We start from the raw sequence: 27,438 nt of genomic DNA on the forward strand, positions 1-27,438 counted from the left end.
CATCGGTGAGATCCAACCATAGACTACTTACGCAGTTTGTTACTTCTAGTTTTTACCACTTGGCTTTGTAATAATTTGAGTCAATTGTAGCTTCCACCTGCTCGAAGCTTCTGTGATTAACAAGAAACTGGCCAATATGTCGACAACTGATTTTTCTTGCTAGTATGAAATGATTGTAACAGTTGGCGAATTAGTTGCTCGATCTCCAACCAAGGCGAAGTGATTTGAAGCGCAATGGTAGCAATAGATCGAAGCTACGAAGCTCAAAGCCGTTGTTCTCTGGCTTCAGTCTCTTCAATCACAAGCAATAGTCTAATGCGAATCAAGAGGTTAGTTGTCAAACGGGCGATAGTCTGGAATTCTACCACTTTCCAGTGTTGTGATGACTCAACTTAAGTCACTGTTTTCAAAGCACTTGACTAAAGTCGTTTTGGTAAAATGACTTGACTTAAGCTTTTTAGACAAATGACTTGACTCAGTCCTAAATCATTTAGACAAATGACTTGACTAAAACCTATAAGTCTTTTAGACGAATGACTTGACTTAGACCTAAGTCACTGAGTCAAATGACTTTTGTTGAAACGTTTACTTTGAATTATTGCTGATAGTCAGGCGATTTTACCAACTTTAATGGTTTTTGTTATTTATTATATTAGTGAAGATGACTTGCTCCAAAATGACATAACTGGCCACTGTGGAAAGTATGGCAAGTACACCCGTGGGATGTAGTCAAAATCTGCCATACTTTTCAGACTGGAGTACTGAGACTTGGCTTCTGGGCAACTGATGAGTCGTCTGGTCTTGAATTGTTATTTTTTGAAAACACTTGACTGGGACTTGAGTCATTTAAAAATGACTTGTTACTTCGTCCGGCTGTTTATATTGGACGAAAATGTGCTAGGATTCCAGACCAACGCAGTCAATTGTGTAATATTAGCTTGCTTTGTGTATTTTCCATTGATTTTCAGTAGAACAAATTTATACTCCCGGTCCCAAGCTATTTGGCCTCATGCAGCTTACATAAATATAAAGCTATACGTTAGTTCAAACTTTTGTCAAATTACAAGTCTACACACACGTTTAACACATTTGATGTGGCATTTGTTATAAACAACAAGTTAAAATACTCAAAGACGAGGTCAGCAACCTTTTTCGAATTGAGTCACAACCAAACTCAAAAGGTCTGTGTGCTGTAATAATAACTGACAATTTTGTTGTTAAAATGTTTAGTTTTTAAACATTTTTTTAACAACAATCAAGGGCTATAGGATTTTGTAATTGATTAGGAGGCTATTTTACTTTTTCAGAAGAAGGCATTGAAGTGTTTTTTGTTTTAAAACTACCTACATAGCTTCATTATTAATCACAATTGAAATGTGTAATGAAAAACTTAAATCTCCTAATATAAAAAAGTAAAATTTCCTAATATAATTTATGTATTAATTTAAGAAGGGCTGTTAAACTCTTGATGTTATGCTAATATTTAAGATACAACAAATTTGTTTGAAGTACAATTTAATGTACTTAGTGGGCAATTTTTCCATGGTATATAGCAGGGGCGGGCAACTTCTCCGGTCGGCGGGCCAGATATGGGAAAATAAAGTACTTGACGGGCCGGATAGGTACTGCCATGTTTTGGCGCATAATTGCGGCTAATGTTGTACTATTTGGACACGGCAACACTTTTATTGCACAGCAAACATACTGATTTCTTCCCGACGTAAAAAATAAACTAGTACAGAACTTGGTAAACCAAAAATCATTATGTTTGAATGTTATAAGATAACAATATTTCGCTACTAAACGCATTAATACTAATCATGTATTTAGTAGCGAAATATATTCATCTTATAACATCCAAACATTCTTTATGATTGATGTGCAACCATAATCGTTTGTTTTCACCATTCGGATTCAGGCAGATTTTGTCGTTTGAAAGAAAATTCTGATTATTGCCGACTTGAGTGAAAAAGTATTTTTGCATCCAATCCTTGTTAAATTCGCGACACTCTTCGTCAAATTTTCGTTTCTTAGCAAATCCATGGGAAAATATTTATTGTAAATTCTAAATATAATGTTAAAACAAAACTAAGAATCTAAACACAAAGAAAACAAAGAACCAAAGAATAACTAGCAATCACTATTATTTGTGGCAGAATGTGGCCGCGGGCCACAACCGGAAACTGTCTGCGGGCCGCTCAAAATCCTGTCGCGGGCCGGGTCCGTATGTTGCCCTCCCCTGGTATATAGTCTCAGGGTATGCACTGCACCTTTACGTTAGAAAGATATTCTCAAATCGTAAACTTGCCCACGATGTATTAAAAGGATACTCATGAAGGTCAAAAATAATTTTCACTTCTGACCTTGTGTTTAGTTTGTGAAATAGATAATGGGTCCAAGTTTTTTAAAAATGAATAAAAAATGTAGAGATAGTTTTTTCAACTAAATGCAAGGTGCGTGGGACTTTTTGATAAACATTTTTTTGCCTGCAATATTTTTATTATAATACCGTTCTTTATTTTTTGATATTTAATGTTTACTTTTGTAAATATATAAAATTCCTGGTTTTTAGTTGGTTTCCTTACAGTACTTACATATTACTACACCACCCTTGGGCTTGGATAATAGGCTGTGACCTGGAAATATTGAAAATGCAATATATTTGAACCTAACAATGGTGTTCTCTTTTTCTAGGTATCTGATTGGAGCTCGCTTGTCAAAGATCGCTTTGTTTTTTCTTTTGCTCTTCCTTATTCTTAATTATGCTGTGAATCACTTTTTTACTTCCATTTCACACGGATCGTCTTTCAGTATGCCACCTTCAGACAGCTCTTTCCGGTGAGTCAAACATAATAATAAATATTGCCTTCCGAAGAGATCACAGGTATCTCCATTAGGAATAGACGTTGGTGGATATATATTTGCCCCAAAATTTGTAAATATATATATTCTAAAAAACAATTCTAAAAGCAAATGTGATGTTTTTATTACTACCGTTTAGCATATATAGGTGTGACAACTTTGCATGGCACTTTCTTTCTACAATGAGTAGCAGCACTTGCCATTACACATCCATTTTTTGCTGTATGACTTTGTTGTGATCTAAAGCTGCACAAATTATATAATTTCTTTAATTATTATACATATATACATTAACATTAAATTACATTTTTCAACCTTCATGGATTACACCAGTTCTAACATGCCAATAAATATTTGGTAGATTTGTAAAATTATCAAAGAACGAACAAACTCAAATAAGAGGCCACCAACACACTATTAGTATATTTAATTTTGCTGTATGTTGTTGGCTTTGAAGCATTCTCCTGGATGCAATACCTAATTGCCATGCACCCACTTAAAGTCCCACTCATAGACACCAAACTCCCATTGAATCGGCACAAATTGCCTATTAGGGACTAACAAAACGTAACACTACCTTGAAACCTGTATTGCGCTTTGTTATATTGGTATTATTGAAATATATAGTAAAAGCTTGTCAGCAATTGAAGAGCAAAGATACCATGTATATATAGAAACTATGTATGTACAATATCATTGCTGTGATCGAATGTGTGAAGCTCAAACCTAATCAAAGTTTAGTTGTTTTAGTACTAATATCATTTCAGAAAATTTGTTGGGACTACATTAAATATATGTTTATTATCTTGCATTTCTACATGGAGGATTGTAAATTTACATAAGTCTTACTTAGCATTTCTTTTGTATTGACAGCTTTTTAAACAAATACCCTGATAACAATAAATTTCTGATAGTGTGTGAGTAGGATTTTTTATTATTAAATTGTCTCTATATTCTAATATTTTATTTTTTAAATTATATCATCTTATTCTGTATTAGTTTTGTTTTTATATATATCCTTGGTGTATTTGAACAGGCTTCGCGAGCTTAAACAAAAGCACATCACAGATCTTAACAGAATAAAGCGGTCAGTGTCAATTGAGCTGAGAGAATTGGAAAGCAAACGCAATAAAATACAGGTAAAACTTTTGGGTAAAGCTCAAAATTTTTACATAAAGCCCAAATTTTTTCTAATAAAGATCGGCATCCTCTATTCAGAACCAAGAACTTCACAACAATTATATAAAATTAATTTAAAAAATGGTTCACTGCAAATAGGTAATAACAATTCATTAAAGATTAATTTTGTATAGACATTACCTGGTGTTTTTGCTATTGTAAAAATCTTTATGTTCTGTTATTTGAGTTATGTCAAGTGACAAAGATTTATCTTTTAACAAAATATCAACAAACATCCCACACCTTAATCTCTTTACTTTATAAATTATTTCTTGTTATCATCCTGATTGTTCACTGTGTGAATAATTTTGTTAAATATTTAGGAAGACATCTCTATTCACCAGGGAAGGTTAACCACCTACGAGCAGTCTGCAAAAAAAGCACAAAATGAACTTGCTATTTTAAAACGGCAAATAGTCCAGGTAAGTGAAGCAATTAAACATAACGAAAAGTATCTAGATGCTAATGCTTTTATTGGTATGAAAAAGATGGGTTTCATTAAGGTTGTTGCAAATATCTAGAAGGGTTTTTAAATATTAAAATTACTCCTGTAACCGTAATACTATGTTAAATAGATAGATACAGAACTTTACATAAGTATTACCTGTTACTAGAGTGATTATGGATTTTGGACGGTTTTACTTAATACTGACAATAGAAAAAAATCGGTTAATTACATGTGTCACAGGAATTATTTACCACAACCAAAGTTGTCAGATTTGCTAGAATTTTTTTGATTCATTTCAAAGCTTGTATGTTTTTACTTTTAATTCGAGGAGTAAACTAAAATTTTGTTGTTGTAAATGGTTTACTTTTATTTAAACCAAACAGCGGGAATCAAAATTTTATCAGCATAGGTTAGATAGACGTGGAGTAAAATGTGAACTGCCAGGGCCTATGCTTAATTATGCACTTCTGTCCAAACACTATTTACAATGTTTTAGTTGCTGATTAAATTTCCTCCAGAATTAACATAATTAAATATAGTTGTTGACTTATTAATATATTTCACCAACAGCCTATTTTTTTATATCTTTACCTAAAACTTATTAGGTTATGCATTTAATTTTTTTGGACACGCAGTGTCTTTCAAGGCCATTAGTTGCACCATTCATATTTAACAGAAATTAGTTCAAAGATTAAGGAACTACCTCTTATCTTCTCAATATTGTTGAAATATGTGTCGAACCGAAACTAGGAACTTGCTGTATGATGCCCTAAAGCGATTCTCGATTACAACTTGCACCATTTATATTTAACAGAAGGTAGTTGAGGTTAAGGAACTACCTCTGTATCTTCTCAATATTGTTGAAATATATGTCGAACCGAAACTAGGAACTTGCTGTATGATGCCCTTAAGCGATTCTTGATTACAACTTGCACCATTCATATTTAACAGAAGGTAGTTGAGATTAAGGAACTGCCTCTCCATTATTGTTTAAAGCATGTCAAACGGAAACTAGAAAGTTGCTGTATGATGCCCTAAAGCAGGGGTGTCCAACAAGCGGCATGCATGCCAAATGTGGCATGCGACCAAATAAAAAATGGCATGCAAGCCCCCCTAAATTACTTAATTTGCTATTCAGCCAATTGTAAAAAAATACCTATTTTTTATACAGTAAATTGCCATTGTTTATCACAATATAAAACAATCGATGCAATCACGACAACTAACAATTACTTCTAATACTATAACATTATATTGTAGTGGAGGCTAGCATTCACATAACTATAAAGTTTGGTGTGAAGAAACAAAAAGCAAAAGTCAGCTCACCGACGGACATTTAGATGCAGTAATGCGCACTGTTAACTACACGTTTTTATTATTTGTAAAAAAAACGCATTTATTATTAGAAAGAATTATATTACTAAACTTTGGCACGGGAAGATGTTATAGGATAAAAATTGGCACACCGGCATGTTGGAGTTGGACACCCCTGCCCTAAAGCGATTCTCGATTACAACTTGCACCATTTATATTTAACAGAAGGTAGTTGAGATTAAGGAACTGCCTCTCCATTATTGTTTAAAGCATGTTAAGTATATTTAAGTTTGACACAAAACTCACAAGCACTGTTGTGGTGAACAAGTGTTTTAGACAACATCACTATATTTTTGCAATATTTTTATTGGCATTTATAATGAAATCACAGATGAGAGTTTCTTATTTTTTTATCATGCTTAGAGCAAGTCCTATGAAAAAATGGCCAACTAAAACAGAAGTACTCTGTACAACCTAGGTCTTGAACATAATATAATGTCACCAAAATCAAAATATCATTTAAGAGAGTGACCGTTTTGAAGATTTTTATGCAAACACGTCATTATCTCTGTTGGCCAACAGAATTCTGGCATAGCATACTAACCTTGTATTCTCAATTAAAATTCAGTATAAAAATGGGAGGGATCTTTTTAAGGATTACAAATTTATAATATATTGTGTTTTAGGCGTCAGGTGGCTTATATTTGACAAGATGAATTCGTTTCCGCCATTCTTTACTTTTTAAATTGCTTTTAATCTTTCTAAAGAAGAAATTATTGACCAAAATGTTTATGATCACAGTTCTTAATAAAAAGATTGTCCCAATTTACGTATTTTCTTCCAATGCCCTTAATTAGTTTGTCGGCAATTCGTTGTAACAGAATTACCGGTAATTGATTTCTTTGGACTTCCTCACTATTATTGTTCAAACCAGGAACTTGCTGTGTTATGCCCTCAAGGTATTCGCTGTTACAACTGGATAATGAATAATATGCATAAGATCAGGCAGATAACAATTACTGATTAAAATCTCATTTTTAAATAAAATACACAAAACCTGATTAAAATGTGGTTTATAAAAAAGATTTCTATTTTTGGCAAAATTTTTGTTGTTAGTTTAATAAAATGATAGTCTATCTTTTTTGTCATACTTTAAAATCTTACAATCTATCTTTCTAAACAAGTTTCTAGCTAAAACAGAAGGTCCTACTTTATAGTGCAAGCAATATGATTCAACCTAGATCTTGGTTCTGCCGTGCTTGATTTTTTCTTCTAGTGTTCTGTAAAGTAGTGGTCTCCAACTTATGGATCGCGACCCCAATTAGGGTTGCCTAAAATTTTTCTGGGGTCGACATATCTCACCAAATTTCTGCTGTTTTAGGGAGATTTCTTTATTTTTGTTTTCTTCACAATGACGTCACACTAATAAACGTGACTGAGAACATAGCAAAGAAAAGCTTGGGTTTATTCTACATAAAAATAGGTGTTTTAACTCTAATGAGCTGGTAGGTTACAAAGATTTCAGCAACTTAGTATGTTCTTTTGGACTTTGATGTACATAACTAACCCAAACTCGTCCAATTTTGTGAGTTAACTACTCTGTGTCATGTGGCACCAAAATTCGCAATGGGAATATTAAGAACGAAACATCGTAAATCGCTTGCAAGTAGTAGAACTTGGTGGTTATGCTTATGCAAAGTGGAGCCGCGTTTTCAGAAACTGCTGAATACTATGCAGGCGCAACCACCACAGACCACACTAAATGCAATTTACTATTGAAACAAATTGAAAATTTTGTGTTCGTTTGTGTGCTATATTCAAAATCAATTTTAATAAACCTTTCTAAAATAAAGTATTTTACGCATATTTCTTAGTGTTGCTTAGTTTCAGCATTATTTAAAATATTTGTATACCTATCTGAAAATACGGGGTCGTAATATAATTTCTGATTTCATTTTATTTAAATTGGGGTCGCTTATTAAAAAGGTTCGAGACCACTGCTGTAAAGAATAAATTATTGAAATATTAAAGATTACAACATTTTAAAAATTTACTGAGCCTGATTTACATCTTTTTTAAATGCTCTTCATTAGTTCTATCAATTTGCTGTAGTTGAAAATTACTTTAAATTTAGTATATATTACTGTGTAGCGTATGTTAGTTTCAGATTTACCATTTTATGTGATAACGTATTGTTTGGTTAAATAAAGAAACCTGTAATGGAAATGTAATTATACCACTTATATGTAATTATCCTAAAATAAATAGAAATTAATATTTTATTTAAAATTTCTTATTCTTATATATCTATTAAAGTTAAAGAATGAGCAACTTGAAGCAGCAAAGCCAAAAATGGCTGCCCCAGCAAAATTAGTTGCATCCGAAGCTGATAATATAGTGCTACCCCCTCCTACAAAATACCAAAGGTAAGATTTGAATTAAGTTATAATTCTTTAAACATTTAAATATAATTAATTAGTTCATAAGGTAACAAACCGGAATACTCAAGTTAGTGAGTTAAAATCATTCTGATAATTTCACCTTTTTGTATTTTCCACAAGTGTTTTAAACAATCTGTTCACAATTATGCTTTGAATTGACTTTACTGATGTTAACATTTCATTTTAAAGTTTTGATGTGCTGCACTTAAATGTGTTAAATTTTCTGCATTGACATACAGGCTACAGCAGCAGATATAAAATTATTGGAAATTTCGAATGAGACAGCTGGTCACAAAACCTAAAAGTGTTTTAGTAATTTCAATGAAAACACCGTAAAAACAAGTAAAGGAATTCCTAACCTGAAACAAAAAATCTTTGCTTGATTAGGTTATTTATTTCAAGTTAAGCTTTTCAAGTTATTGCATGATTGTGTAAAATGCTTACCTATTTTTCAGATGCCGCATGCATAACTGTTTTGATTACTCGCGATGTTCACTAGTTTCACAATTCCCTGTCTACCTTTATCCCCCAAGTGGTAAGAAATTTAACTTTGTAGAATTTACTTTTACCTAAAGGTTCCAGAATTCTGTGCTGCCCAGCATTTAAATACTAAAATGCTTTTTTTACGAACAATTTTGCACATTTAACTAACGTATAATATACAGACGAAACAATAATCAAGAAATCAGCTTTGTTGTTAGATATATAATAAAACTGCAAAATACAGTGAATTCCTTTTTTGTTTTAATTACGCAACAAAGCTTTTAGGGTGAGGCCAAACTAGACGCAAAAAGTGTTTTGGAGGGCAAAAATAGCACCCGAAATACACATTATATGAAGTGTGATTATTTTTACAAAAGTTGAAAAGAAAATCATAAAAAGCATTGTTTTGACAAGTTGGTAAGATTAGGTAAGGATGCCTTGATGAACAAAACATGTTAAAATAAAGAAAATGACATAAAAAAAAGACCTATTTTACCTTATTTTATGGAAAATAAGCCACCGGCAATAGTTTGCCCAGGTCTGCTAGGGCAACACTTATAGTTGGTCGCAGTTTTTTGCAACCAGTTAAAACTTGCTGTTCTTACACAGAATCGTCGCTATTCCCAGCCACCCCATACATCCTGGGTGCTGCCAAGGCCGTGCTATCTTCAAACGCTTACATCACTAGTGACCCGAACACAGCGTGTCTGTATCTTGTCGTGCTTGGAGAGGTTGAAGCCGGGGAAGGGGGTAAGTAGGGCTTTAGAGTCTTAAAAATAACCTAAGTCCGACTCCAGCCAAAAAAATAAACCTGAGTCCCGAGTTCGACTCCGGTCAAATGTGCGATTTCGTCGAGAACCGAATCCCCGGCCCTGACTCTAGTCTACAGCCTGTATTCCGCCAACTTATTTAACTAAAATAACGTGGATATTACGCAATCCACTTATAGGGGTGTCGTATAATTCATTCACTCACAATACATGGTTATAAAATATTCCACCACATGCTATTCCATCTTTACAATTTCCAGTTGGCGGCCATATCAGTTTTAAAATTTGGCACTGCGCATCTCGGACTCAGGACTCTTTGCTTTATTTTGTTATTGTGCCAGCACTTTGTTGGTATTTATGCCTTTTACAAGAAATTCACATATTTTTCACAATATTTAATGGTGCAGCTAAATGAACACCACAGACCACACTGCCTTTGGTTGGACAATGTGTGATTTAAAAGCCAAAAAAGTTTTTCTGTTAAAATTGTTATTCTATTTTAATTTTATCTTTAATGAACTAAACCCATGCGACATTGGTAAGTGGTAAAAGAAAAGTTAGAATATCAGTAAGACATAATGGGACTTAAAAACGTAGTATGCAAATAAAGGACCTTTAAACCTCAACATAGGTTGAAGTAGTACAATGGTTGTTATGTGAAATACCTAATCTAGTAATTCTAATGCACAAAACCTTTTAAAATGTTACCTATAGCTTGACTTGTTATATGCATATTGATATAAACCGTATAAATACTTCTGTAATATACGGAACCTTTATGAGGATTTGCAAAGTGAGTGAAAAGGCTTACGGTAACACTTAATGGAAAATGCAAATGAAATCACATTTTCTCCTTCAATCTCTTTGCTTTATTTTGTTATTCTGCCAGCACTTTGTTGGTATTTATGCCTTTTACAAGAAATTCACATATTTTTCACAATATTTAATGGTGCAGCTAGATAAACACCACAGACCACACTGCCTTTGGTTGGACAATGTGTGATTTAAAAGCCAAAAAAGTTTTTCTGTTAAAATTGTTATTCTATTTTAATTTTATCTTTAATGAACTAAACCCATGCGACATTGGTAAGTGGTAAAAGAAAAGTTAGAATATCAGTAAGACATAATGGGACTTAAAAACGTAGTATGCAAATAAAGGACCTTTAAACCTCAACATAGGTTGAAGTAGTACAATGGTTGTTATGTGAAATACCTAATCTAGTAATTCTAATGCACAAAACCTTTAAAAATGTTACCTATAGCTTGACTTGTTATATGCATATTGATATAAACCGTATAAATACTTCTGTAATATACGGAACCTTTATGAGGATTTGCAAAGTGAGTGAAAAGGCTTACGGTAACACTTAATGGAAAATGCAAATGAAATCACATTTTCTCCTTAAATTTAAAACGGGTTGCAACAGTAGTTTATCGCGGATAAAAAATAAAAGTGCAAAACCAAGCAAAACATCGTTTTTCAACCACGATTTTCTAACCATGCAGCCGATGCAAATACGGGCATCAGCGGCCCCGAAGTTACAGCTTATCTTGCTTCGTTGGATCACTGGCACGGCGACGGTCGAAACCACATGCTGGTGTATTTGTCGCGCAAATCAACCACTCAAAACCCGCTGCTCGACGCGGACACCGGAAGGGCGATCGTTGCGCAATCCAACTTCGGCTCGATGCAGTTTCGACCGGGTTTTGATATTGTTATGCCGACTCTGGCCTTGCCTTATCAAGGTTAGTGCGTGACTGACTGTCCATGGTTTCCAGAAAACTAAATATTATAACACGTGGGTATGTCCGGTAATATCCGATACCCGATCCCAGTGGTAGTATCGTTACTCGCCCGATACTAAGGTGTTATGGTATCGTCAGCGGTCCGATCCCGAATTAATATTGCAGCGATTTTTCTCTTGGAAGATAATTTTTTTTACAAAATATTGGGTTGACAACTGGAGTTCCCTTAACTTCACGCTAATTAAATTGTGATCCTGGATAATATGGCTTTGAATGCTTCAATTTCATCTATTTAGATTGTTTGAGATAAATAATGACGTTATTTGGTTTTGGATCGAATTTGCGATACTTTTGTCCCAGACTGGCAGAATCTTGCCAGCCTTCTGGTGACAAGCATTTTGGCCTAAATTCTTTGTTTTTTTTAGTCTCGTCTCTACAGTTAAATGCTGTGTTCGCCTAACGAATGTATAAACCGCGTCATGTTTAGCAAAAATAGTGATACGAAAAGTTGTTGTGAGAAAAAAATTAAAAACTAAATTATTTTTACATTTAATTTTTTTTTGGAACCAATTTCTTCGGTTTTTTGGCTGTTTCTTCGGCCGACATAGTCGCCCAGTCGCCAGCATTTTGCCATACTGCTTTTGTCCGATATATCAGCATCGGAATAACATGTCAAGTATCGGACATTCTAATAACAAGGTTTTTTTTATAAATGCGCTGTTGCTACCAGGCGTAGTATACTAAAAAGAAGCTCTTCGCCACTTATTTATTTTTTTCGAAATGTTGCCTATGCAGGACGCCTTCATCAGGGAATGCGACAACACGATGTTTCGCGTGGTGTTGTTCTATTCCCTGATGAAGGCATCCTGCAGGGTGCCAACAAATTAGAGAAAATAATTAAGTTTACTTCATATTGACTTGAAAAAACTTATTCTGTTAAAGGTTAGTGTTAACCTTAGTGTTTTATTTTATTTAAACACTGCTCCTAGTGGCGCGCTTTGCCTAGAGCATGTACGTGTCTCGTTTAAACGTGTCTTGTTTGCCCTTCATTTGAGACGCGCCTGTGTTAGTGGTAACATCTACTCTGTTGCGGTGTAAATTAAGTTTTATATTTGTTCTGTGTTTATTGTTATTAATGTTGATAACTTTGTGTAATTCTATTTGAATAAGGAACTAAGGTTTTGTAACCATCGTCGTGTTTATTGCTTGTAAACTGATAAAGACTTCAGTGGACATCAACTTTCAGTTAGTATACCGGGTACCGTAAACGGGACTTTACTACTAAAATGAATCAATATACGTAAAACAACCACTAAGAATGTAATATAACGTCACATCCTTTGTCTCGAAGCTTGATAACGTTTAAATTCACCAGTTAGTAAAAGTTTACTTTGCTTAAACTTTCAAATATGTATAACTTAACTTACGACACCGACTAGGGCTAACCCGCCGTTCCCGAGTAATGGCGTCCATGGAGAAGGTTTCGCGTATTACATATAAGGATATTAAATTATTTGCACCTTCGAAATCTACTCATCGTATTGACAGCAAATTGTTAAACTTTTTTAGATAATATAAAGAAAAAAAATGCAAATTTTTTTTTTTTTATAAACATTAAGAATAAAATATTTATTTAAACTAAATTTTATTGTTTATAAACACTTATGTTTTTCAACAATATGAGCCATATATATAAACTGTTGCTACCAGGCATTAATTGTAATTTTTTCATTTTTTTCCTTTCCATTTATTGTACGAGCGTTCAGTGTCATTCACCCTGACGAAGACGGCTTGTATAGGTTGCCGAAACGTTGGTTAACAATTACAATTACCAGAGGAGCTGTTTTTGATTTGTATGAGCCATATATCTTTGAGTTTGTTTTTCAGTCTGGATTGATTCAATTTACCAACATACTCACGCCTTTTCAAAAAGTTACACTGTTTTAAAGAAATGAGGTTGTTTGCCTTTTCAATACTCTTGTCTGACAGCAAATGATATTTGTTCATTTATTTCGATTAGGTGCTAGCCATCACACATCAGAGCAAGAGGTCGATCACGCGGAGCAGGACGGCTGGATGGATGAGGGAAAAGAGTCATGGTTCGATGATTCCATACCTGTTCAGGTGAGAAAAAAGAAGCTATAACGTATGCGTACAAACCCGTGTTCAACTGCTACTTTGTGGTAATCGGGTAACCCCCTGTTTTGGAAACACCGTTTTTTGTTGAAAGCGTTAGATTAAGAATATGCTGTAATTGTTGCTAACTGTGTAACCTCAACAGTGAAATGTGTGCTATTTGTAATAGTCGCAAAGGCGTTGGACTTGGAACTTGCTGTAATTGTTGGTAGCTGTGTAAACCTTTACAGTAAAAATGCGTTCGATTTACAATTGACGTCAAATAAATGAATGTTTGTGTGTATAAATGTTTGTGTACGGCAATGTTATGAATATCATGATTTTTGCACTTTCGCCATTTGCCCACAAACCGACTCATCTTTAGACCATCTTGGTCTGTATTCCCTGTATATCCTGTTTTTTTATTTTTTAGGTTCCGGCACTTCGTCAATACATCCTCTTCTTTCAGGGCCAGTTTAATCCGCCAGCGAACTTGCAAGCTTCGGAGTTTAATTCAGAAGGTAGACATTACACAAAATCTTCAAAAGTTTAAAGTTTAAAATGGTTAACCTTTAATGGGATCAAATATATTTTTTTTTCTGCCATGAAAAAAGTCAGTCGTCAATAGGATGTTTAGGAGAAAAAATTATTCCGAAATAGAATGTTCCCTTTAATTTATTGATTTGAATCTTGTAAAACCCACTGACTAAACTAATAAATTGACTGATTTTGACTGGGAGGAAAAAATCAAAACAATATTTCTATATTTGCTTTAATTTGAAGTCGTTGTCGTCATATAAGGGTGAGGAGATATCTGTTTTATAAACATTTGTCTAAAAAAACAGTTTATAAACGATTACTTATCTTATTAACTCTGATGCGATAAATTTGAACTGTACGTGCAGCAGAACCCTTGACGACAAAATAATGACTGACAAATATTTTTTCGTTTTTCTCTCCTGTGTGCCTGTTAACATGCAATATTACCGCTGTGCTTATCATCTCTCTAAGTAAGATCAAGTCAACTGGCACATCAGATGTGCGAAATTCTAACACTTAAACACTAAACACGTCACCAGCAGCGTCTTAAATTTGCCTACTAAAAAATAACTGCGTTTGGAGTTTGCTCAAAATTCACATTTTAATAGATCTACTGTTTTTTTAGCCTTCCCGCCCTTTGTTTCACCAATTTGATTTCCCTTAGGCGGCCAGCAACCGAAATCAGCATACCACGAGCTGTTTCTGGAAACCTTGAGGAAATTGTCGCAGTCGACAATCCACGGCAAATACCTCATCCAGACCAAGTGTCCCGATGATAGGGTGCTCACCCCCGGCTTTGGGTAAAGATTTGCTAAATTATTTGCTTTGCATATCCCCGGTTGGTCGCTCACTCCACTAGTAGTGGTTTTTACGACTTTAAGGGGCCAATTTTACGACTTTATATTTATCGTAAATAACAAATTAGCGTGAGTTCTGGTTTACATAATCTTAGCGCTAATGTTCTGCCTCAGTAAGAATATCTGCCTGATTCTCAAAAATACCAAGAAACGTAATTACCATTATTAATTATTGACAACAAAAACAACGAGTTTGCGTATTGCAATAAATTACATACATTATCGACTAAACAATTAACAACTAATCAAATACTTTTACATAACACTTTCCTTAATCAAAGAATAAATATTCAAAACTGTCGCAATACATGACAATACGCTAACAAACTATAACATTTCATAACAATAACCATACCAATCTATAACCATAATTATATCTTTCTATAACCATAACAATAATAATCAAATAATTTCGCCTTATACACAATATTCGCGTGATCTCACATGCTAGTCATACACGCAGTCGCGAGGTGAATAGCCTGGTAACCGGCGCCTATGAAATGCACAAATGTTTAAAACCCATTGGGGTACTGAGTGTGTTTTTAAATTGGAATTTCTAATTACTAACGGCTAAAGATGTTGCAAGGCCGCAACAGTGGTCATATCCTTATTTATGCTTTGCTGGGGCATGTTCAGTGAAACATTGTTCACTAGCTTTCTGTCATTAAAAAAAGATAAAATACGATAAAAAGACGATAACTGATACTATTCGTGTTGGGAATTAAACGGTTAAGCTTCGTAATTTTACAGGCCTATCAATCCTTTTGCTTTCATGTAAAAATTGCGAAGTCAATTTTGGTGCTGTTAACTATTACCTGAATGGTTTTGCTGGCTTTCTATCAATAAAAGATAAAAAAAAAAAACGAAAAAAGAAAACTAACGCCAACTTTCCGACAGTTCTCCTAGTATGTGCTTTTCGTGTTGGGACTTTGACGTTCAAGCTTAGTAACTTTGCAAGCCTGTAAATTGTGTCGAACAAAAAACTTGTTTGTTTTGCCGCTTCCATATAAAAATTCCAATGTCGATTTTAGTGCTGTTAACTTTAAGCTTGATTGGATTTGCCGACTTTCTATCATTAAAAGATAAAAAAAAAACGAAAAAACGACAACTAAAAGTACATATCAGCTCCCTGACAGTCGCCTAATATCTACTTTTCGTGTTGGGAATTAGACGGTCAAGATTAGTAATTTTAGAAGACTATAAATTCTGTCTAACGAAAAAAGATATTGTACAGGGGCTCTTAAACTTTTTTTACCCCTAACAGCCAATTTTTTTGCTATGCGGGGTCCACGGTAGGCAAAAAAATTCCAAAATGACGTCATAAATTGACGCTGCAAAACAAATGGACTTCATAACTAATTTCGGTGCAAAAATTGAAAGTGAAATGTAGTCCAAATACTCCGTTTTATTTTTAATTAAACTGTTTTCTATAAAAAAATTATTGATTATTAATGATAGACTAATATTTCAATTCGGCCTTCATGGACCCCCTAAAACCAGCTCACGGACCCCAAAAGGTCCCCAGTTAAAGAACCCCTGATATAGTAAATGGGTCACGTTTTGTGGAGTCTTTTTTTAGTTCAGTCTTTTTTTCAAGTGAATTCCTTTTTTTCAGTGGCGAGTGGTCACTTTGTGGCTCTTTCGTCTCTCGCTCCACGCATCTCGCCCGCTCTACATTCACACTGGTTCCCGCGCCCGAGCACAGCAACTCGCTGTCGGCGACCTCAATCGTTGTGACGCGAATCGTCGAGGCCTTGCGTTCCGGTTCGGTGCCCGTGTTGCTTGGCAACCACGCCGCCCTCCCCCTGGCCGACTTTATCGAGTGGGAAAAGGCGCTGGTGATTGTGCCGCAAGTGAGTATCCCGGATACATTGCTGTTTGATGTTCTGTAGGCCAGGGCTTGCAATTCCTTGGGTGTTCTTTTGATGGTAATCTTACGAATCGAAGCAATGTTGGGTATGTTTATATATCTGATAATATCGCTACTCCAGGGCACGGCTGCGAAGTCGGTCACAAGTAACTCAAGTCCGACTGCGGCCAAAAAAAAAGAGTCCGACTCCAGAGACCCGAATCCGACTCCGGTCAAATGTGCGATTTAGTTCACAGTCATGTCCTGCCTCTACAGTCTGCATACCGCCAATTACGTAACGAAATGGGTAGATATTCAGCAATTCATTCACTCACAATACAAGGTTGTAAAATATCCACCTTACACTATTCGGCATTACAATTTACAGTTGGCCATATCAGTCTTAAAATTTGGTACTACGCATGCGCACGTCGGACTCCAGACTCGGGTAGTTTTATGTCGTCTTACTCGAGTCCCGAGTCCTACTCCAGCAAAACAAACCGACTCTGTCGACTCCGACTCCGACTCCGGCTTCGGCTTCGCAGCCCTGATCCAGGGTGGTAATGCAGATCCAATACCTAATTATTATAGAAATTTCTGCGATAATTTGCTTTCAAACGCGGCAATTTTACGTTGAAAGATAAAAATATTAAAAATAGTAGGTTAGCAAAGATAACTAAATTGAATGTAAAGTAACTCATCAATTTGAACGCAATTTAGTGTACGATTCCTTTTGCCTAAAATCCGATGGTTTCAAGTCAGTTTCCACCATCGTGTCATTTTCCGCCATCGTGTCAGTTATGACCGTGTCACTTGACACGACGCATCGTGACACTTTGTCGACCCTCGTTTTGTTCCAGGCGCGCATCACCGAGCTCTCGTTCCTCCTGCTCAACTTCCCGCACGCCGAGATCCTCTCGCTCCGCCGCCAGGGGAGGTTCCTCTTCGACTCTTTTCTCTCTTCTCCCCGCTCCGTCCTCGACTCGATGCTGGCCGTGGTCAGGACGCGACTCCAAATTCCACCTCTTCCCGTGCTCGATCGACCCAGGTGACAAATTGCCCTTGCATGCGCTTTAGGGATGCCCGATAGTAATACTGTATTCCGATAGCGATAGCGATTATTTTTGGCAAGAAATATCGCGATGCGGTGCGATGCCAAATGACGTCATTACTCTACTCCAGTGATTCTCAACCTTTTATGGCTTACGGCAGCCCTCAAAAATCATAAGTAGATTTTCGGCACCCCGACTGAACTTTCCGTTAAAATAAACTTAAAACATGTAGGAAATGTCATTTGATATAATCGTACACAAATGCAGTAGTTGTATCAAGACCGATTTCTAGCACTTGACAACAGATCTCGGCTTCAATCCGATATTTGTCGTCTTGGCTTCGAATTATTTTTTACTGAAACTCCATTCTGCTTATTCGGTCGCTCTATTTAAAGTGACAGCTCCCGCTTGGGCCATAGGGCTATTTTTGAACGCAACACTAAAACCAAGCCTGTACATTTGTCCTTGTGGCATGTTACTTTTGTCTCAAACAACACGGAATTTGCGATTATACCTAATTCTACCTTAAAAGGCAAAATTTATCATGAAAAGAGCAAGTTTTGAACTTGAGGTATTACTAGACTTCTAAACGCTGAAACAAACTATGGTCTTAGAACCTGCAAAAAATTAAACGCGATTTCACTTATATTGCTTGTTTAGCATAGTAATGGGTCATTTGGTACCGGTAAAAAATGTGTCCACTATGTATTTTTTTAACTAAACTTTTAACGCTGAAACAAACTTTGAGCTAAAAACCTGCGGTAGATGCCTTACGCATTTTCACTTTTTTAATTGCCTGTTTTAGCATAGGAATGAGTCATTTGGTATCACTAAAAATGTGTCCGCTGTGTATTTTTTAAGTTTTAAAAATACGAAGTTAAAAACTAGAAGTAACTAAACTTCTTAAGGCTGAAACAAACTTTGGTCTATAAACCTGCAAAGAATGCCTTCAAACGCAATTTTACTTACACATATATTACCTGTTTTAGCATAGTAAAGAATCATTTGGCATCGGTATGAAAATATAGTGCAAAAAATGGAAGTGACCAAGCTTCTTACACGCTGGAGCCAACTTTGGTCTAAAAACCTGCAAAAAATTAAACGCAAGTTTACCTATATTCCTTGTTTAGCATAGTAATGAGTCATTTGGTATCGGTATATGTGCCCGCTATGTATTTTTAAGTTATGAAAATATAAAGTAAAAAATGGAAGTGGCTTAACTTTATAACGCCGAAGCAAACTAGCGTCTACAAGCCTGAAAAGAATTAAATGCAATTTCACTTAAGTAATTGCTCGTTTCAGTAGTCATTTGGTTTTGGAATGGATATATAAAGTATCGAGATCCCTCTCACATCTAACAATTTTTTTACCGACGGCAGCAACGTGATTGAGCACGAGAGCTACAAGCTGGAGGGGCGCGAGCCAGCGCCCGGCGACGCCCAGCTAGAGTTCGGAATGCCGCCGCCCGAAGCCACTCTCGATTCGCCGCGTTTTCAGCGCAACTTCACGATGGTTACGCTCGACGCTCGCTCCAGCTGGAACGCGATTCCGGGACCTTTCAGCCTCTACCCGAACTTGCCCAGCGACCGACTACTTCCCACCGACGCTCAGTTCATAGGTCGGTGATCTGCCTTTTCGACCGGACCGTCTCTTTAGCGGTTGAGCTTGCCTTTGAAAGAAACTTGTTTATTTGTGGCACTATATAAAGACAAATTGTATTAGATTCTCGACAAGCTTTCGCACAACCGTACTTCATCAGGTCAAATTTGATGAAGCACGGTTGTGCGAAAGCTTGTCGAGAATCTAATACAATTTGTCTTTATATAGTACCACCTGATTCCTCTATTTAGAATTAGACAAATACGGCCATATACAAAAATTGTTTATTTGTAGAATTGGTAAAATAATTAGCAGCATTGCTTTTGTTCAATGTAGTGCAAAGTTTTAGTTGGTTATTTAACTTAAGACCTCAAATAATAACCGTGTAAATTATGCAGTCTGAAATCGAACATTATAAGACCCGGTTGTAGAATTGTTAAAAGAACAGTTAGCAGCATTGCTTTCGAAAGTTTACCGGAGTAGTGCAAGGTTTAATTAGTTAATTATCTTAAGACCTTAAAGAGTAATCGTGTAAATTAAATTATACAAGCAACTATAATCGAACATTTTAAAACACGTATTTATTTTACCTTGTAAGCGGTGACCGAATGAACGTTACTAATATCTGCAGCAAAAAATTAAAACTTAAAGTCAAATGAGCACTTCAAGCAAAACGCATCTTTCTCTAAATCGCCTTTCAGGCTCCACCGAGGGGTTCCGCCCCGTGGGCCAGGGCGAGGGGGGCACTGGCCGAGTGTACCAGGAGTCCCTGGGGGGCAACTCCCCCCGAGAGCAGTTCACCATCGTCATGCTGACGTACGAACGCGAGGAAGTTCTCATTCAAGCGATAGAGAGGCTCGCGGGCCTGCCGTTCCTTCACAAGGTGAGCGATGCGCAAGTTGCCACAAAGTGTTTGGGTCTTCAAAAGTCTTTGAATTGATGTGTGTATTGGAAATTCATTTAAAAAAACTCTATGGTTTTTCAAAAGTCCTTGAATATAGTCTTTGAATTTATTTTATGTGCAGCTTCAAGTTGAGTGCGGTTAGAAAACAGTTTTTTAGTTGCGCAAACGCGGTTTCTGAGCAGTTGTGCAACTAACAGCGAACACTATGAGGCATAGTATAAGCTTTACTGCCGATGTAGATATACAATACATGCCTTTTGTTAAAATACTAAAAAAAAGTCCAGTTATTTCCATTGTATTCAATGAAATCCACTTAAGACTTAAGACAAGCCATTCGAAAAGTGTAACTAGGTTGACTTAAATCGACGTATTTAGAACACTGATTTTTGCCTGTTAGGCTTGACCCTGGACTAAAATGTGCAATCTTTTGACTAAGCAAAGCAATAAGAACCAAACGGGCGAACCGAAAAAAAAAACAGTAATAGTTAGAAACCATCGGTTTACTTAACGTTCAGAAAAGAAACCATTAGTGCAGTGCTTTTCAACTTTTAAAAGAACCGTTCGCACCTTTTTATGTCGGAAAATTTTCATCCGCATGAAACAAGCATTGTAAGTTTGCAACCTTAGGTTTTCCCTATTTGTGTAATAACGATGAATAGGTTTGTGTAACTGCGAGCCTTAACCGATATAAAACATATAACTTAAGCTGTAATCAACCACTGACAGACTATATTACTCTACCTGTAATACATAAGTAGGCGCACCAGTTTATTTGATTACTGTAACACACAATGAAAAATAATAATATGCACCATTTTCTTCCGCACATCCATCCGCATGACGTTTGTCATCCGCACAAGTGCGTAACCCGAAAACCAATGCATTAGTGTTTAATATATTCTTAACCGCTAGGTGGTGGTAGTGTGGAACTCTCCCACGGCGCCCGGTAGCGACCTCCGGTGGCCAGAGCTGGACGTCGAAGTGGCGGTGATTCACCCGAAGCGAAATTCACTCAACAACCGCTTCGTGCCCTGGGACGAGATCCAAACTGAAGCCGTGCTTTCGATTGACGACGACGCCCATTTGAGGCACGACGAAATTCTGTTTGGCTTTAGGTAGGGTTTAAGAATCTGCTTTATACATTTACGTCTTTGAATGAAATAGGTAAAAAACTGCACTGTAATAGGAATATATCTACGTTTACAAGTATACAATTCTTTTATGTTTTCAAAACTCAGTTGTATAAGGGGTTAAATCTGTAGCTTATATTTTATTTAAAGATGTTCATTTATCTGTTTAAACCAGGGCTGGGGAAACTGCGGCTCGCGAGCCACATGTTTTTTGTGGCTCTTCGTAGAATTTTAATAAAATTGCAAAGGTTACCAAGAGTACCTTTTATGAACGTTTCTCTCTTTTTCCTTTCTGCATTTAGGCCAACATTTCGTTTATGACGTAACACTAGACATAGAATTCGTAGAGTTAGTTAAGAAAAGACTGATATTGGTAAATACAGTCAATTCCATTTCATTGCTAAGACAGTAAGCTTTGGCTTACAATTTTGAGGCTCTCTGGTACTTGTATTTTCTGCAAGTGGCTCTTCCATTGAATGCATTTGCCCACCCCTGGTTTAATTTAAACTATAGTTGTGTTCAATAAAGTTCCAGTAAATACAGGTCTATTGACCATTTGAAGCATATAATCATTAGAAATAATTTCAAACAAGAGATAATTAAAAAATTGTGCGCTATATTGTAGAATTTTATGCGCCAGCCACCTTTTTACGAATATTAGCGCGGATCGCAACACGCACATTGTAAATCTTTACTTTGACAAAAAAATGTACTTTTAAACGTCGTTGAATGTCTTTAAGTTGATTTACATCCTTAAGGAAACCCTATGTTTTTTTCAAATATTTTTTTGAATGAATCGTCGCTAAATTTATTTACAGTTTAAGTTGTGTTTTGGAAAGGCCGTTGTAAAATAAATTCGAACTTTTTTTTAATTTGCTGACCATGGCATTTATAATGTTTTAGTTTCGAATTATTTTCGAGATACGGTCTAGTGATGAGATTTTGGATGTTTGAAAATCTAAAATTATTTTTTGTGCGAAAATTCTTTAAATTTTTTTTAATTTATCCATCAAACTGTGTGGCACTGGCAACTCGATCTTACGAATGTGCAATGATTACATCAAAGCGCTTCCATGTCGCTCGGAATATTCTTTCCGTACCTTGCTCGCCAAAATATCCGTGTCGACAGGGTGTGGCGAGAGAACCGCGAGCGTATCGTCGGCTTTCCCGGTCGCTTCCACGCCTGGGACCCAAAGAGCGGATCCTGGAACTACAACTCGAACCACACTTGTGAGCTTTCTATGGTTCTTACCGGCGCAGCTTTTCTTCACAAGGTATGTACAATTGTACACAGATTATCTCGTTTTTCCCAAAAAGTATTTCTCTACGATTTCTATATTTTTCAGCTAAAACTGTTAAAATCACTTTTTTAAGTTGTACACCAAAATGTTGTTTTCCAGAAATTGAAAGTTTTCGTTCGGCAGAAGTTCTTACACGTACCCTGGGCGGACATATGTCAAAATTTATTTTTATTTACTTGAATAAAAGATAACTATGCAATAAAAACTGTAGTGAGCCTTAAATAAATTGTCGTATAGTGCAAATATTTTATCAAAATTTAGTTTTAAATTGCATTCTACAACATTTTAATTGTATTTTATCTTCATTAAGGAAATATGCCGTGGCCGTAGTTTAGCGGCCCCTATGCTTAAGGCGCGTTTTAATTATTAACGGCGAGTTCATTCTAGTTTTGACAACCAAAGTATGTTTTGTCACTATAGGGAGCGGTGTTTTTTCTGGTTTATTAACCGTTGCCTCTTCGATATTTTACAATAGAACCAGTTTTAGAGTTATAAATCTGTTTCTGACGAATGGCGACAAACCATTTTAACTTGAGCATCCCATTTATTAAGTCGAAAATTCCAACAAACTGTCACTTAATAAAGCAGAGTCCGGCTCCTACTCTGCAGTCTGTTTCGGCCCAATTTGCCTTACTTAAATTTTTACGTTACTTAAATCAACTTGAACATCCTATTTTTCAAACTGTAACTTAATGAAGCACTACATGCATCTCTACACCGATTGGATGCCTTCAGTGGTGCGTGACGTAGTGGACGAGTTCATGAACTGTGAGGACATCGCAATCAACTTCCTGGTGTCACATGTAATACGGAAACCGCCCGTCAAGGTGAGTCGGTCAAAGTGCATTAATATTGTTTTGTGATGTGTTAGTTTACGTTTTTGCGGGGATTTTCGTGATAAAAGCTTCGTTAAAGTTTTGAACAGGTAGGCCAAGTGGCAATACTTTTTTGGCGGTTTCAAATGATTTAAGAACCACACTTGACTTGGTTAGTTGAATTCGATTTTTTGCTACAACAAAATATATATTTGTAGAGTGGTAAAACATATAGGTTAGGAAGGTAGGTATTTATATATTTTTTTTTTTAGGTTTTTAGATTTACACCTGTTAAAACCGTCTATAGCAGTGTTTTTTACCATATGGGTCGAGACCCAAAATTGGGTCGCAAATTGATTTGGTTTTAGTTTGCTGAGATTGGTTCAGAGCAAGATTGCTCTAAAATGTGAGAAAATTGTTAGTTAAATACAAAAACATGGGAAGACATGACTCGCGGCAGCCGCGACACTACAAACAACTAAAAATCGCTGCCGTTTACCGGGTACAGGTGACGTCACGCTGGACGTTCCGCTGCCCTGGCTGTCCGGTGGCGCTCTCCCAATCGCAGGAACACTTCGACGAACGTCACAAGTGCATCAACCGCTTTGTCAAGATCTTCGGCTACATGCCGCTGCTCTTTACTCAGTATCGCGTAGACTCGGTGCTCTTCAAGACGCGGCTGCCCCATGACAAGCAAAAGTGCTTCAAGTTCATCTGATCTGAAGCTGAGCTGATCTGATTCCCGCGCTCGACGCCATTTTTGGTGAACCTAAATTTGACTTTAGCGGTTTTGTTACTTAATCCAATCATTCCTCCTTCGTTTGACGATTGTTGTTGTTCGCTTGGGGTGGGGTATATTTTGGGTATATTTAACTTACGGAAGAGTTTTCTTTAGGGTATAGATTTGACGTTCGTGCTTGGCAAGACCTTACAGATAGGCTACTCCGTGTTTAGGCTGTACCCGCAGCTTTATAGCACACAAAATACATTTTGTCACCATTACAACAGCAAAAACTGTGTCAGTTCCGAAACATAAGACCTCATTGACTTCCTGTGATCGAAGTCTTATTTTCTACTCGTGTTTGCAATTATAAATAATCATTTAAAATAGTGAATTTTTTTTTTAAGAAGGCTGTGTCAAACCAATTCTTTTTCTCTTTCTCTGCAGTAAATTTAAACTAAACAACATATTTTGTTAATTTCTGTAAAAATAATGCCGTTAAACGGGTGTTAATATAATTATTTTTATGGTGGTTACAGCTCGGTTTTGAACTTTTTTAGCGGGTGCCGATTAACAAAGGTGGTGCGTATTACGAAATATTTGAACTCCTTTACGTCCACATTCCACCATTCAACATCCCAGGTTGCCCTAATTCCTCAATTAAACTTTGATTGTCACATGGCGTTTTTCTAACTAGCTTGGGTTCGGTTGTAACATAGTGGTGCACTGTTTTTCAAATCTTATTCCGAACTACACTTAGATCTTTATGTTTTTAATTTGCATTATGCGTAGGAAGCAATCTGATTAAGGCTAAGGGTATATAATAGTGTTACAACTTTTTTGTATTAAGTATCGAACTTTCCCGCAACACACAGCCTGCATTCAAAGTTCCAATTTCAGAAAAACGCCTTATTTTAATAAATAAATATGCAGGCCGCTATGTTACCCCAATTCAAAGTTTGCTATATAAACTTAAAAGTTAAAATCACTATATTTTCTTCTATCTGGTTTGGCAAACGCATCTAACTGTACTTCGAAAAGGCCGGTCTCCCTTTTAACTTAAACATTACCACTGGGTTCTTATGGTCGTGTTTGAGCCAAATCGCAATGGTCAGTATACGGCTTTTCTATGTCACCTTAGCTTATGGCATCTTGCTGTGCATATTCGAAATTCGCATTGGGAATGAATTGCCTTGCAATTCGCCAGTTGGACAAACGCTGGTCGATTATTTTTTTTTTTTTTTGTTCGTGCTTGCTTGCTTTTTTAGTATTATTTTTTAGCTCATTGCCATTTTATTTTACATTTATTTCTGTAATTGTGTTTGCTTTTCCGTTTTTTTTTTTTTTGATTTACAGACTTCGGTAAATTCAAATTCGCCCCCAATACTTTGTAATATTCCTTTATAAAATAGGTGCAAACCAAAACCGAAATTTGACCCGCAAACTGCATAGCATAGCATATCATAGGCGGAATGACACAAGGAATTTAAAAATACCATCGAATAGCTAACTATCGTGCCATTGAAAAAACGCTTATATATTTGCGTTGCATTATTTCACACTTTTTCTCTCCCGTATATAAGTGGTCCTCGACCTTTTTATCTTACCGACCGGTAAAATTTAAAAACAAATTTTGCGGACCGGTGGACCTACAAAAATCAAAATCAACCCAAAATGCGAATATGACAAAAGTATGCAACTTAAAAGCAAAGAATGGAAACTTCCATTCAATGAGCAATTTGCTGTCTCTTTGATATCATACGTGTTATACGTGGTTCTATTGAAGTTTTTCACATACAACTGGTCTTACAATTTAGGACTTAAACGAGCTGTAGCCTACTTTTAAGGAGTTGGACACAACACTTGCATTGTGACGCACGATAAAGTCCAAAGTAGACCATAAACTCGATGTTACGTCGCAATGTTGCAAATTACGAAGCTGGCGAAGTTCTAAATTTTATGGACAAGCCTTCAACATCTTGCATTTTGTAGTTGAGATTTAAGATTGTAATATATTTGGCGGACTGGCGGTTGAAAACCACTGCCCTATATCACTGCAGTGCATATTTAGTAGTCATTCATATTCGCACATCAGCTTCTTGATTTCCTGCCAAATCGTAGTCTAGAATAAGCTTGTGTCATCCAGGCCCCCTTCGGTTATTCGCTTTCGGTTTGCTAAGTCAACATTAGGTAACGTATTACTACGTGCAAGACCGTCGGACAATATTAAATTACCAGGACCTAGACTGTTTTTTTTTCACCTCTCGTGAACCATGGCCCCCTTTTGTGTGCTCTCAATACGCCCCTATGTTCACGATTTAACAAATACATAACCAAACGTCTCATGGCGGTTCTCTGTCATAATCGAAACCACCATTTTGCGTTTATTTGACCAATATTTAAAATACTCTTCGCTTTTATTGCAAAGACTTCATTGTGGTCCCTCAGTGGGGCGATCGTCCTAGTTAAGTTAAGTCCATTTATTACCTTACGATACCAATCAGATAACCCCTTATCATAATATAAACAAACGTCCATTGGATTCTATTGCCGCTGGAACTATGCTTAATCAACTTTCGACAAATTTTATCAATAATTTTTATTTTTTAAGACCCTAACCAGAATTTTCTTTCCAAATCTGCGAAAATCTTATCATATAACAACGTTCACAGAATGACCTGAAGTGATTTCCATGCGAAATGTGCCACATTGTTGCTGCTGCCTCCCATATAAGCTATTTGCGAAGCGTGCTTTTTTTGAAGTGTTAGTTCCCCGCAGGATCGTGTGCCAGTTTCATTGTTTCTAAGTTTCTCTCCCATAGCGCCTCGAACGTATTATTATTATACACACGTCGTTCTAGTTTTACCTTTTGCACTGTGTTCCTGTTATTGCTCGTTTATATAATATTTTCGTGCGTAATACAGGCTCTCGCATATATCGCTGGAAATTTCGTACTCACTGTCGCTGTTACACAGGAGCAGATATGGCTTGCTTGATTTTGATCAGTTTGGTTACGATTCCCAAGTTTTCTATTTCCATCACGCTAAACAAGTGAGAAGCTGTATAAAATGCTCATTGTTTTTATCAAGACCCGTTTTGTAGGGGGGTGATTTTCAAACTAGGGTCTGGCAATATCTTGGCGGTACATGTAGATTTAAAACATTTCGCTAAAAGCACTTGTTTAATCAATGCGTTGTCAGTAGATTTCTGAACGCTGTTTTGCCTAAAGAAACAATTCAATTAGGGCCCTAACCATTTGGGGTATGTTATTAAGTTTGGCATAAATTGCCCTTAAAACAGTTAAAGAGTTAA

General features: G+C 36.2%; 1 protein-coding gene across 2 annotated transcripts; it reads left to right on the top strand.

Annotated features, from left to right (window-relative positions):
* Positions 1–70: 70 nt before the first annotated feature.
* On the top strand, positions 71–24,221 carry LOC146136868 (exostosin-like 3). Of its 2 annotated transcripts, none has more exons than XM_083395003.1 (19): positions 71–329; positions 2,695–2,838; positions 3,899–4,001; positions 4,365–4,463; positions 8,120–8,229; positions 8,700–8,779; positions 9,337–9,477; positions 11,004–11,243; positions 13,264–13,367; positions 13,792–13,879; positions 14,563–14,698; positions 16,371–16,608; positions 17,465–17,652; positions 19,036–19,274; positions 19,957–20,138; positions 21,072–21,274; positions 22,356–22,563; positions 23,289–23,417; positions 23,914–24,221. In XM_083395003.1, the coding sequence occupies exons 1-19, from the start codon at positions 235–237 to the stop codon at positions 24,121–24,123; spliced, it is 2,937 nt and encodes a 978-aa protein (XP_083251129.1). In that variant the 5' UTR covers positions 71–234; the 3' UTR covers positions 24,124–24,221. The 2 variants fall into 2 exon arrangements, with proteins under 2 accessions (XP_083251129.1, XP_083251130.1); XM_083395004.1 differs by having other exon boundaries at positions 22,419–22,563.
* Positions 24,222–27,438: the final 3,217 nt, after the last annotated feature.

This window comes from Ascidiella aspersa, chromosome 8 (genome assembly GCF_963924565.1).
Source record: "Ascidiella aspersa chromosome 8, kaAscAspe10.2, whole genome shotgun sequence".
Taxonomy (NCBI): domain Eukaryota; kingdom Metazoa; phylum Chordata; class Ascidiacea; order Phlebobranchia; family Ascidiidae; genus Ascidiella; species Ascidiella aspersa.